This window comes from Hydra vulgaris, chromosome 12 (assembly GCF_038396675.1).
Source record: "Hydra vulgaris chromosome 12, alternate assembly HydraT2T_AEP".
NCBI lineage: Eukaryota > Metazoa > Cnidaria > Hydrozoa > Anthoathecata > Hydridae > Hydra > Hydra vulgaris.
The window spans coordinates 633,452-647,161 of NC_088931.1; the positions used below are offsets into that span (position 1 = coordinate 633,452).

Genomic DNA, 13,710 nt, shown 5'->3' on the forward strand with positions numbered 1-13,710 from the left:
CGTCCGCGCACGAATTATTTGAGAATATTTAATCCTTAAGTGTTTTAAAAATCTTGATCCACGTGTTATCGTAAAAGCCTACACTTCGTACATAAGACCGATTTTAGAATATTGCTCTCCGGTTTGGTCACCAAACCGCACTGAAATGAACAATTCACTGGAAAGAGCGCAAAGGCGTTTTAACAAGAGAATAGCTAACCTAAATAAATTTTCATATTATAAAATAGACTTAGAATTCTTAGTTTAGAACAAATAAAAATTCGTCGCCTTAAACAAGACATGATTACATGTTACAAAATCCTAAACAATTTAGTTTGCCTAAATATATCAAGTTTCTTTTTAATAAACAGCTATATTTACAATCGAGGTCACAAATTCAAATTACGCGAACTAGGTTTAAGCTCAATGCCTTTCAAATAAGCTTGCTTACTAAAGGTTGTTAATATTTGGAAAAACTGTCTGACGTCGTTAATGCCAAAAATATCAAGAGCTTAAAAATTAAAATTAACCCTATCAACTTTGAAAAATACTGTTCCGTTATCAGAGTCTTTCATATTTTATGGGCCTGCATGTCCTTTAAAACATGTATCACTGTTCTAATAAATTTTCATCTAATCTATATTTATATATTTAAAAGATAGCAGGTTTTTAGCGGAAACACAAGACTGTTAAATAGCTATTTACTGTTTTATCATTAGTTAACAAATTACAAATGTCTATTTAAAATTTTTGCACAATTATTATTAACAAATATATAATTATTAACAATCCATGTATTTTTAGCATTTCCATTACTTTTTTCTAATAATATGAATAAAGTAAACTCTAAAGTATTATGTTGCTTTTGGTTTAGTATTGTACTGTTTTGAAATTATAAACTAATACTACATATTGAAACTTTATCTTAAATTACGATAAATTTACTGTTTAATCATTTACTAATAAGTAATTAAAACATAATTTAAAAAAAATAGAAAAAAAGTAAACTAGAAAAGATTTAACTGTTATTTAAATAAAAAAAATTAAAATGAGACATTGCTGTTGAGGTTGGCTACAGGTATGTTTCACCCACCAGCAAAGCTGCTGATAATCATTTTTTAAAAATACAAAAATAGCAAACAAAATAGTTTAATTATACTGTATTTCACGTTTTATTTCAAGTTATAAAAAGTAACTAATTTAAGAAAGCTTTAATTTATAATGCGGATAAATAATTTCTAGGATGCCCAATATTGAAGATATCATACCGAATGCACCAACAACGCCATCATTTATGTTAGTCTTTTCCCAAAACTTGAGTGCTACGCCCAAATCGCATATATTTCTTGTAATATCCAACATAACATGAGGATTATACTTTATCATGTCTTTCAATAATTCTTTCTCGTTATTCTTTACTTTTAACTTTGATTTTTTATATGCCTCCATGAATTTGATAAGTTCATACAAATCTCTGAGAAGACAAATGAAAACGGCGCAAGACCAGTATTTATAACTACGCATCGCCCATTTTTTTAAATCTCCTTCAAGAACTCCAGCTTTAAACGCCCAAACAATCATGTCGCAAAAAAAAAAAACACCTCGAGAGGCGCGTGAAGATACAGAAAGAGTTCTTAAAATGGGATCAGGCTCATTTAATGCCATTAAAGCACAATGGATCATATCAATCGTTTTGCCAAGACGAAACGCTAAAAAAGTAAACATTTATATTAAATCAATTATTTAAATACTTTTTATCGATACAATAAATAGCGTACTAGGAGGGTATTCAAAACTAATAACAACCATAATTAGTATAATAAACCCTAAAAAAATAATGCGAAACTAATTACACAGCACAGTACTTAACACAGCGCTAGCCGAGTAACTTCAATTTTAGGCTTGATTATATAAGATGGGATGATTCAGGTTTAGCCAGAATGAGTTTAATACGTTAAACCGAAACCTTGAAAATGAAGCCATAAGTGTGATTTCATTTAACATGAATAAAGATTATAAACTAAGGGGTAAATAGATTCTACCTGTTGACCAGCCTCGCACCCATTCTTCATCTATTAGGCTGGCGCAGAGGTACTTTTAATACATTGTTTCCAGTTTAGGATGTTGAATGCTGGATCTTCTTGACTCAATGCATGGGTTTTGCTTGTGTCTCTGTTTTTATGACTAGGCAACTCATTCTATTATCTCCTATTAAGGGTACAGCTCTAAAACTCAGTTTTATGGTTTTGAGGCTGGCTGGTAGTCAGGTTTCCCGAACTCTGTGGTAGCTCTCAGAGAGGCTGATTCCATCAACAGCTGAAAAATATCAAAGTATTAACAGTGCCATGTTGCGCATGGATGGTGTCTCTGTTTGTACTTTTGGTGTGCATTGCGGAGGCCCTTTGTTACGGCTTAGGGTTTATTAATAGTAATGAGGCAATTGCTTGGGCTATTAAACAGTGTTCTGAATACTATCTATGCTTTGAGTCAAGTTCTTCAATCTAATTTAAAAATGAATAAAGTACCAAAAACTATAAAACACAAAAAACCATCATCATCACCAAGTTCTCTAAACCTATCATTCACTAATATTCGTGGTCTTCAAAGTAACTTTTCTTCTGTTGAGTCTTATCTATTGCAAAGTTCACCAGACCTACTTGCTCTTTGTGAGACTAATTTGAGTTCAGCTGTCTTATCTTGTGATCTTAGTGTTGATGGTTATCTTCCTTTATTTCATAAAAACTCCAATAGTCACATGCTTGGTCTCGGCATTTACATTCGTAACAATTCACCCATTTGACGTGAAACTAGGTTTGAATCCACAGACTATTCTTTCATGTGCTTTCGTTTAGCACCTCTTCACTCTATTGCCTTTCTTTTTGTTCTATATCGCTCTACTTCATCTCAAGACTGCACTCTTTTTGATATTATTTCTGATCATATTGACCAAGCCCTCTCTCTTTATCCATCAGCTAATATAGTTGTTGTCGGTAACTTTAATGCTCACCACTCTGAATGGCTTGGCTCTAGTGTCAGTGATTCTCAATCCCTTACTCAAATAGTCAACTTTCCAACTAGCTTTCCTGACAACCCGAATCATTTACCTTCTCTACTCGACTTATTTCCTGTTTCTGATCTTAGTCAGTGCTCAGTTTCTCCACATTCACCCTTAGGTGCTTCTGATCACAGTTTAATCTCTCTAAAACTAATATCTTATTCTTCTTCATCACCTGAATCCCCCTATTATCGAGCCTTTAACAACTACAGTAAAGCTGACTGGGATTCTTTCCGTGATTTTCTTCGTGATGACCCTTGGGTAGAAATCTTTCTGCTGACTAATGTGCTTCTTACATAACTTCATGGATTCAGGCTGGCATGGAATCTTTTGTTCCCTCTCGACGATTCCAGGTCAAGCCTCACTCTCCGCCATGGTTTTCCTCACACTGTGCTGCTACGATTGCCAATCGAAACCGTTACTTCCATATTTATCAGCATAACAATTCTCCAGAAAACAGACGTCTGTTTATTACTGCTAGAAACAATTGTAAAAAAGTTTTGGCTAACGCCAAAACCCACTATTCTTAGGTCATGAAATCTCGTATCTCATCTCAAAAATTAGGCTCTCGTGACTTTGGAGAATCTTTAATAATATCAATAATAAGGGCAAATCTTTAATTCCACCTCTCTTGTATGGTTCAGACTTAGTCACCTCACCTAAAGACAAAGCTGAATTGTTTGTTAAAAACTTTTCATCAATATTATCTCTTGATTCCACTAGTTGCGTTCTACCTGATATTGCCAACAAACAGGTTGATCCATTGCTTGACATTTGTATCACTCCAGCTTCTGTATCTAAAGCGATTTCCTGCCTAGACTCTTCTAAAGCTTGTGGCCCGGACAACATACCTGTTATTGTCTTGCAGAAGTGCTCTCCGGAGCTGCCGTCTATACTCTCAAAACTATTCAACAAGTGCATATCAGAGTCTTGTTTTCCAGCCCGCTGGAAAGCGGCATCCGTTATTCCTATTTTCAAAAATTCTGGAGGGCGATCTGATTTGTCTAACTACCGTCCCATTAGTCTTCTTCCTATCATAAGCAAGGTTTCTGAATCTTTAATTAACAAGCACTTAATTTCTCATCTTGAATCTAACAACTTACTTTCTGACCATCAATATGGATTTCGATCTTCTCGTTCTACAGCTGATTTGCTAACAGTAATAACTGATAGGTTTTATCGTGCATTAGATAAAGGTGGAGAGGTTAAGGCCATTGCTCTTGACATTTCAAAAGCTTTTGATAAAGTTTGGCATGCTGGTCTTCTCCATAAGCTTAATTCTTATGGTGTATCTGGCAACATCTTTAAGATTATTGAATCCTTCCTTTCCAATCGTAGTATAAAAGTTCTCCTCAATGGACAGCACTCTTCTTCCTATTCTGTAACTTCAGGGGTTCCTCAAGGTTCTATCCTTGGTCCAATACTCTTTTTAATTTACATTAACGATCTTTCAGATATTTCACATCTAAGGTGGCATTGTTTGCCGATGATACTACCATTTATTCTTGTCATGATAAGAAACCAACACCCTCTGATTGCTTGGAGGGGGCATTTGAGCTTGAAAAGGATCTCACTTCTGCTACAGCATGGGGCTCACAGTGGCTGGTGAACTTTAATTCGGATAAAAGTCAATTTTTTTCAGTCAATCGTTATCGCAATAATTTAGATCTTCCTATATTTATGAACGGTGATGTACTCGATTAGTCATCTACTCTTCATCTCATAGGATTGACTCTTACTTCCAATCTTTCTTGGAAACCATATATCAAATCAGTTGCAAAACTAGCATCTGCTAAGGTTGCATCTCTTTATCGAGCTCGTCACTTTCTTACTTCGGATTCTATTCTCTATCTTTATAAATCTCAAATCCGGCCTTGTATGGAATACTGTTGCCATATCTGGGGCGAATCTTCTAATGATGCCCTTTCTCTTTTAGACAAGGTGCAAAAACGCATTGTAAACATAGTTGGACCTGCTCTTGCAGCCAACCTTCAACCATTATCACATCGTCGTAATGTTGCTTCTCTCTCTCTTTTCTACAAATACTATAATGGGCACTGCTCTAAAGAGCTAGCGTCTCTTGTGCCATCTACTAAAATTTATTCTCGTGTTATTCGTCATTCAATTAAGTCTCATCCTTTTTCTGTGACTGTTCCTAAGTGCTCCAAAAACGCTTATTTGTCTAATTTTTTTCCTCGAACATCAGCTCTTTGGAATCCCTTCCTTCATCTTGCTTTTCTGATTCATATAATTTGCAATCCTTTAAGTCGTCCGTCAATCGTTATCTTGCTCTACAATATATATAATATTACTATTTTTTGTTAAGTGATTTTCTACTACATAATAGTAGAAAAAATTTTTCATTCAACACTCTGTTTCATCAGTAAAGACTCATCAGAAATGAATGATCAAATTAATATAACCTCAATTTATTCTAAAAATTAAATTACAGGAAGTCGCATATGTCTTAACTACTGTAAAATTTCACACATTTGTGGGATTTGCTGACACTATTATAAAAAGAATTCTTCAGAAGTGATTACTTATGCTTTTTTTTTGAAAAGTACTTTTTAAAAGGGGGATTTAATGTGACTATTATTTGAGCTCACCTATTTTTATAGTTTTTTATAAAAATTATTTTTTCGTGTCTGCATTTAGAAATCAGTTCCGATTTTTTGTTTAATAAACATTCTTGATTTGTATGTGTAATTTCAAATTTTTCTTGTAGGCATAGTATGCATTTTTTGAAAGTATTGTTATATGCAGGTGCTGTTTTATGTATGGACCAATTCAGTATAAAATCATCAATATTTTTATCTTTTAACTCCAATATATATTTTGACAGCATGATGACTTTAAAATACTTTTTATTTTTAAAAGATTGTTTATGATTGGCAAAACGTTTTTTCCATTCACCCTCTGTTATGCCAATATATTGTTTATCAGGTACATTCTTAGAGGAAATAACACATTTATATACCACATTTTTTGATAAACAACTTCCGCAATTGACAGTTGTTTTTTTGTTTACAATTACAATTTTCTGTAGTTTTTTCATTTAGGATTTCTTTTTTGTTAAACAAAGCATAATTGTGACCTTTTATAATTCTTTCCATATTTAATGTGTAACTGTAGCTAACTTTAATTGTAATTTGATTAAAAATTTTATGTAATTTATTAGAGGGCGGGAAATGCGTATCCGATTTTAAAAACACTTTTCCTATGTTAATGGAAACATTTTTGCTGTATAGGAGATTGAACCAAATTTATTAAACAAAAAATTGGAATTGATTTCTAAATGCAGGCACGAAAATAAGTTTCTTCTAAAAAACTATAAAATAAGTGAGCTCAAATAATAGTCGCATTAAATCCCCTTTTAAAAAATATTTTTTTAAAAAAAGCATAAGTAATCATTTCCAAAGATTTCTTTTTATAATAGCATCAGCAAATTCCACAAATGTGCGAAATTTTACAGTAGTTAAGACATTTGCGACTTCTTGTAATTTAATTTTTATAATAAATTATAATAGAATAAGTTATTTTAATTAGATCATTCTGTTATATATAGTTTATTTCTGATGAATCTTTATTGATGAAACGCAGTGTTAAATGAAAAAAAATTTTGTCAAGTGATTTTCTACTAATTTATAATTGCTCTGTTCTTTTAAGAACATTGAGCACTCTATTTTGTAGAATACATTTTAAAATTGTTTATATGTATGCGGTAGTGGTGCAGTAGTAGAGCAGTCGCTTCATAAGCGAGAGGTTTCGAGTCCGATCCCCACCACGTCCCTGCTAGTACCGCGCTTAACTCGTTTCTCCACATAGCGGCCTTGTTCGTCAAGGTTTGTGTTTCGGAGTTATAGAGTTGAGAGAGGGTTATACCACAAATAAGTAGCCTCCTCGTCTGTAGTGGCCTTCTCGGAGGTGAATTAATGTATATATATATGTATATATATATACACTTAATTCTAAATTAAGTACTTTTACATTGTGTATATATATGCGGTAGTGGTGTAGTGGTAGAGCGCTCGCTTCATAAGCGAGAGGTTCCGAGTTTGATCCCCACCACGTCCCTGGTAGTACTGTGCTCAACTTGTTTCTCCGCGCAGCGGCCTTGTTCGTCAAGGTTCGTGAGTTATAGAGTTGAGAGAGGGTTATAACCACAATTAAGTAGCCTCCTCATCTGTAGTGGCCTTCTGGGCCTTAGGGAGGTGATATATATATATATATATATATATATATATATATATATATATATATATATATATATATAAAAAAAACTAGAATTTTTCCATTCTGGTGAATACAATGTAAAAACACTTAATTTAGAATTAAGTTCTTTAAAGTCCCCGCAAAGCCCTTCAAGACAATCTCCAATATCCGGTTGAAAAAATTAGCGAAACTTTATGCATTCATTACTAGTTTTGTAAACAACCAAATTAGCAATATGATATTGACACAACTTCATATATAATGACTGTCATCATTATTATTGCTGCTTATCGATATTTTATGCGTTTGTTTTAGTGAAATCAAAATGTTGACAAAAAAAGGTTGACCTTGTCAACCCGTCATTTACCAGATGCTGCCATCCATTCTTTATCATTAATATACCAGTATCATCCATTCTTTATCATTATTATACCAATTCCATTCTTCTTTATCATTATTATGAGCACCTCGCGCTTCCACTAACTTTTGGTTAATTGGACAACCGTTATAAGAGTATATCATACTAATACATGTTTTAGTTTTATTTAGTATGTCACCTTTCCTATGTATTCATAAAGCCTGATTTTAAAGGGATTATTCTTTTCTTACGTATTCATAAAGCATGTCGCTATCAGAAAAAAATAATAATAAAAAATAAATGTTTACCTGGTAGCAACAATTAAAAAAATAACAACAGTTTTGCTATTTCCCTAAATGTTGACTATTTGTGTTATAAATGTATATAAAAATATTTTTAAACACATAACCCTACAAAAACATTTTTTAACCAATGCTTTAGTATGAATAGTAAAATGTTTTTAGTTTTATATAATAATGTTTTGTGTATAAGTTTAAGTTGTTACTCAAATATACTCTCGTATATTTGGCACGCGAGAGATAGCACGCAAGAGTACTTTACAAATATGATAATAACTATTATAGATTTAATTCCAAATTAATTGATATTATTTCTGATTTTTATTATCTTTCATACTCATAAAGTATTTAAAAAATGACAAATTAGTTGGTAAAAAAAAAACAGTAAATCTATTAACACTAAGCATCCTAACATTACGCAGTTGTTTACAGCAATGTCTAGATCTGCAAAAAAGCAAAATATGTTTATGAAAAAATCGATGTATTTTATCAATACAAGAAACTTTTTCTAATCTTGTTTATAAATTGCAACATTAAAATTGGATGATGATTTATTTCTAATAACGAGTTTAAAGAGCTCATAATTTGCGGTACTAAAACTATGGGAAAACTGGACACACTGTGGTACTAAAGCTATGGGCAAACGCTGGGAAACTGAACTTTTTAAATATTACTTTTTGCCAATGAAGAACTGTTTACTGCAGTAAGGATGATGCTCATTACAAAGAATCTTTTGATGACCGCACTTATTGCCTTTGTAAATGTGACTTAAATTTAAGAATTCCACAAAAAGAGCTTATTGAGATAAAAACCCCAGTAAGAAAAAACAGACCAGTGTTTCATCTATGTAAAAGTTTCATCTGGAAAATGCAATATTGAAAAAGCTTGATCCTAAAGTAGCAGCTTTTAAATGTAGTAGATTAGGCCTTGTGAATAAAAAAAAGTAATTGCTTATACTCATTTTTGGAGTAATTGCTCGACGAGAATAAAAATTAAAGCAATTTTGATTCCTCAGTGTTTAAAATAAACAACTTTGTTATAAACAGGAAACTGGGGCTTATCTTCAGGGGCTTTGCAAAGAATAACTATCAAAATTCTAAAAAACTTATTTTCACATTGTACTTTAACACTGGAAAAAAAACTAGGTATGGTTGATTTTGAAAGATTTTGCATATTGAACATCCCAAATATAATAATATAGACATATTATATATTGGTATATATTGGGTACATATATTTACCTTAATAAACATATATTTTTAGAACTACTTTCCCTTCATTATAAATATGAATAGGATCTTAAAATAGTTTTTTTATATATACAAGTCTATTTGAACTTTACTTATGTCAAAAAGAATAAGGTTTAATAATAACAAAATTTAATAATAACAAAGTAATAAAACCGGGTTTACCAATTTTATATAATAAGCCTGTAGGAATAAATGTTTGAGCAACACCTATATATGTTTAGCAAAATGCATGTTTTTTTACAAGGTCTTCGCAAATGGTAGACGCATTTTATTAACTTAAAATTAAAAAAATTGAAGAAAAGCACAACAACAACAAGAAAAATGTAAAAGATTTAAAATTTTTATAAATAATGAATTAACATTTTTTTAAATAATGAATAAGTAATGAATTAAAAATAACCTGTAAACCAAATAGTAAACAAAATAAAAATACAAACAAACAAAAAATTACAAATTGGAAAAATAAATAGAAAGGAAAGTAGAAAAAAGTAGAAGATCGTTTGGTAAACTTCTTTGTTTACACATTAAATTTTAATTATTTATTAGTTTGATTATACTTTAATACTTTTATCTAAACTTGTTTTTTCATATCACAATTTTAACAATTTATCATTAATAAGAGAAAAAGGTTAGGTCAGAAGTTTGCTATTCAACAAACCAATCAAGCAACTGCTACTTATGCATTACTGATCCCACAAAAATTTGATCAGTTACAAATGCGCATGAAGTCCTATGTCTTGATATTCCTGCATCCATACTGCACAGCCCCACTTACCTTAAAAGGGATCATCCATCATCAGGAGAAAGTAGAAAGTTTAACAAGAAGGAAGATATTCAAGATACAAATTACAGTTATTGAAGTATTACAAATTACAAATATTGAAGTCATACTCTTCTAACCAGAAAAAGGTTAAAAATCTAATCAGACACCTAGATCTTACCAAGTTAAATGTTAAGCTCTGATATCCAGACTCAAACAGTGGAATTTGTTGGATAAAAAGATACTAGTCACAGATCATAGGAAGAAGCACCAAATATTTTCCAACTTCTTCAGTAAGAGAAGGGAGGTCATTAGGGACTTTAAAGTGTTGTCATTCTTCATGAGCCTGAAATGATTTTGGATGATCAATCTTATTTTACATTTTCAAACTCCACTGCTGTTGGGAATGATGGATATTACTCTAGTGATCCCAAAAATGATTTTACAAACCTCAAGTACAAAAGAAATGCAAAATTTGAAAGCAAAGTATTAGTATGGCTTGCAATTAGTCTCAATGGTATGAATAGACCAGTAATCAAGCAATTAATCGCTGTTCAATTAACAAAATAAGGTACAAAAATAGATTGCATTGAAAATATTTTAAATCCGGTTGTGTCTCTTGGCCTGCCTAAGTTTTGGTTTATTATGCATTTTAATTGACTGGAAAATAAATATAAATTATGTTTTTAAGAAAGATAAACCTGCCAATTGTTGATTTAAAAAATATATATATTTATATTTGTTTTTCAATCTGATAGTGGTTAAATTTTTTAGGGAACACTAATAACTTTTCTGAATGGTTTTGCTTTGACTGTATATCTAATAAAATGGAATTTAGCATAATCCCTGATCTGGAATTTAAACAGGTATTTAACATTTTATTTCCATTTTTTGAAAAGTTGGATTACCAAAAAGAAAAGAAATTTTGCAATATTAAAATGGAAACTTGTTTTATGGCAACATAAAACAAGATGATTAAATTATTTTTTTAAACATTTGAAAAAGTATTAGATTAATATGTTCTATGCAAAAAATTAACAAACAAACGAATTAATCTTAAACAATTTAAATCTTTACCCTAGATCACTTCTGGCATTCAAAAATCTGTTTCTGCTAAAATGTCACTACTAAAAATATTTGCAAACTTCAAGTCACATAAATAATGATCTACTTAAAGAACTGTTCCTATTAAAATTGCTATCAGCAATTTTAAAATCAGCCATTTTAAAATGTCTATTATGGCTTTTATTGATTCCATTACTAGATGATCAATGAATCTGAAAGTTATATCTAAATTTCCTACTGCTTACCACTTAGGGGATGCCATTAACTTGCTCTTAATTAGCAAAATTAGCAAATCACCTGAAAAACTAAACTAAAAAAAAAAAAAAATACGAACATCTATGGCTCCATTCACAACATGATCTAACATTGTTCTATGAAATTATGAACCTAAAACACTTTGTGTTCAAAATTTCTAATTTATTATTTGTATCAATTCTATAATATAATTCTAAAATTTTTAATTCTATAATATAAGACTTAGCATTAAAAACAAGCATATAAAACAGATTGACTGCCATAATCTATTATGATTTGAATCAAGAAACTCAGTCTAATATATACCATACCATTTTTTGTTCTTACGTCGAATGATTGTCAAACTTAAAAGCAATATCAGCAGCATGCTTTTTAAAAATTATCTCACTTCTAAAATAAAGCTTCAAAAACTTTTTTAAAGCTTTATTTCTAAACTTTAAAATTTTTTTTTGATGACATGAACTGAGTTTGTTAAGATTGACATGTCAGATTTTGTAGTATCCCAATAATATGCCCAAAATAAAAAATATTTTTAATACTATTTCTAATCACAGACTACTTACTATCTAATTCACACTGTTTGGTAATTATTATTAAAAAATCAGCAGTAGATCAAGTTATTAGATTTAAGATAAGATGTCCTTGATTTATCAATTTAAAAAAATTTAAAACAAAAAAAAATTCAAAGGCCTATCTAAAAGTAGTAGGAATGATATTTATAAAGATTAGAACAATCTCCAGTGATTTTAAATCTGGAATTTTAAAAAATAGGAATAATACGAATGATGCAGTTTTCCATATAGGACATACAAAAAAGTGGAAAGCTTAGAAGACTGGAAAACAAGTTGGAAAGTTCACCAATATTAGAAAAAATTTATTTGGAATCAGATAAACATCAAAGTCAACAAAAAATATTACCAGACAGGTAAATAACCATGACCAGATGGGTAAAAAACCTTATACAGATGGGTAAAAAACAAACTTTGGTAAAATTAATCAGAAACCGCATCAACAGTATAATAGTTTTAAAAGATGGCGAATAAGAAAAATATAAAGAATAGATGTAAAATGATAGAGTGAAACGGTGTTAAAATGTAAAATGATAGAGTGAAATGGCGTTTAAAACTCATAAAAGAATAGTCAGCAGATTGAAACAAAATTTTTTTCAATGAAACCTAAATTCAATTTTTAAAACATGCTAAATATGTTAAAAAAACATTTTAAAAACATATTTACAGTTATAACAATCAAAAACACAGAAAAAAACTGATTAATAAGAAATACGACTAAAGGAATTTATTAAAGTAAATCACAAATAAATGAAAATATATAGCATTAATGTAAAGTTTGAACATTTTGTTTTTGTTTTTTTGAAAAATCAATAAAAACTTTTTTTGAAAAAAAAATCCTTTTAATAAAACACTTCTTACTTTTTCTACTTGTACTCATTGTGCTTTCAAGAAGCTTCAAACGTTTTATTAGACTGTCATTTTGTTTATTTGTGATGTGGCCAATAAGTTTAGCTGTGTACTGAACTAACCTGAAACATTTTTTAATAAGTTTTTTACAATCTAAGTTTAAATATTTAAAACATAAAACTAATTACTAAAACATTAGTACCTGCACAATTTATCTCTACTGGCTGTCTTTGATGTAAATTGCACAAAATAAGAAATACTATCCATTAGGAAAAAAATCAATGATTATTTACAGCAGTCTTTCAGTTTTGAATAATAAAAATAAAACAAAAAAAAATAAATATAAAAAAATAAGACAAATTAAAATATATCTTTTTAAACATAGTCATTGCAGATACGTTGCAGATCATTGCAGGTACGTTGCATTAACAATGTAGTATAAGAAATTATATAAAACAATTTAACACATTCTGTATAACAATGTTTCTTATGTTATAATATGTTATAAAATAAAAAATGTTACAATGCAAAAACACTACATTATAGAAATGCTACAATACAGAAACCTTATGTTATGTTATAAGAAATGTTGCATTACTGAAATGATACATTATAACATTAAAATTCTTGCATTACAGAATGGTTATATAATAACACGAGAAATGTTACCTCAGACACATTAAAATTATACTTTAAGATCTCACTTGTCTCAAAAATCATGGTCATTTCAATCTCAGAATCTCGACCCGGAATAATTAGAAAATGAATGTGAAAAATATTAAAACTGAGATTACTGAAATATATTAAAAACCTTCGAAATTAGTAATAAAAGGTAATAATAAAAAACACGAAGCTTTCTGAAAAGTTATTTCTATAGTTATTTGCTTATTTGAAAAGTTTTGTACAAGATCTCTTCTTACATGGACCAAAAATCCAGACAAAAAAAATCCAGAGACTCTGAAAATATACATTATGTTACAGATATTTTACATTAAAAAAATGTTACAATGTAAGGATTAGAGTAAGGATTCTATATTTTTCAACATATTTTTAAAC

General features: G+C 30.0%; 1 protein-coding gene across 1 annotated transcript; it reads right to left on the reverse strand.

Moving 5' to 3' along the window:
• Window positions 1-1,124: 1,124 nt before the first annotated feature.
• LOC101235724 (peroxisomal membrane protein 11B) lies at window positions 1,125-13,014 on the reverse strand. Its single transcript, XM_065811157.1, has 3 exons — window positions 12,857-13,014; window positions 12,667-12,776; window positions 1,125-1,688 (listed from the first exon to the last, which is right to left on the reverse strand). The coding sequence occupies exons 1-3, from the start codon at window positions 12,919-12,921 to the stop codon at window positions 1,180-1,182; spliced, it is 684 nt and encodes a 227-aa protein (XP_065667229.1). The 5' UTR covers window positions 12,922-13,014; the 3' UTR covers window positions 1,125-1,179.
• Window positions 13,015-13,710: the final 696 nt, after the last annotated feature.

Bases quoted from the DNA above. Each gene is read 5' to 3' on its own strand.
- LOC101235724 (XM_065811157.1), bottom strand. From the start codon at position 12,921: ATGGATAGTATTTCTTATTTTGTGCAATTTACATCAAAGACAGCCAGT. The intron at 12,777-12,856 runs GTACTAATGTTT...AAAATGTTTCAG, and splicing joins AGTAGAGATAAATTGTGCAG to GTTAGTTCAGTACACAGCTA. The intron at 1,689-12,666 runs GTAAGAAGTGTT...TTACTTTTTTAG, and splicing joins AATGAGTACAAGTAGAAAAA to CGTTTCGTCTTGGCAAAACG.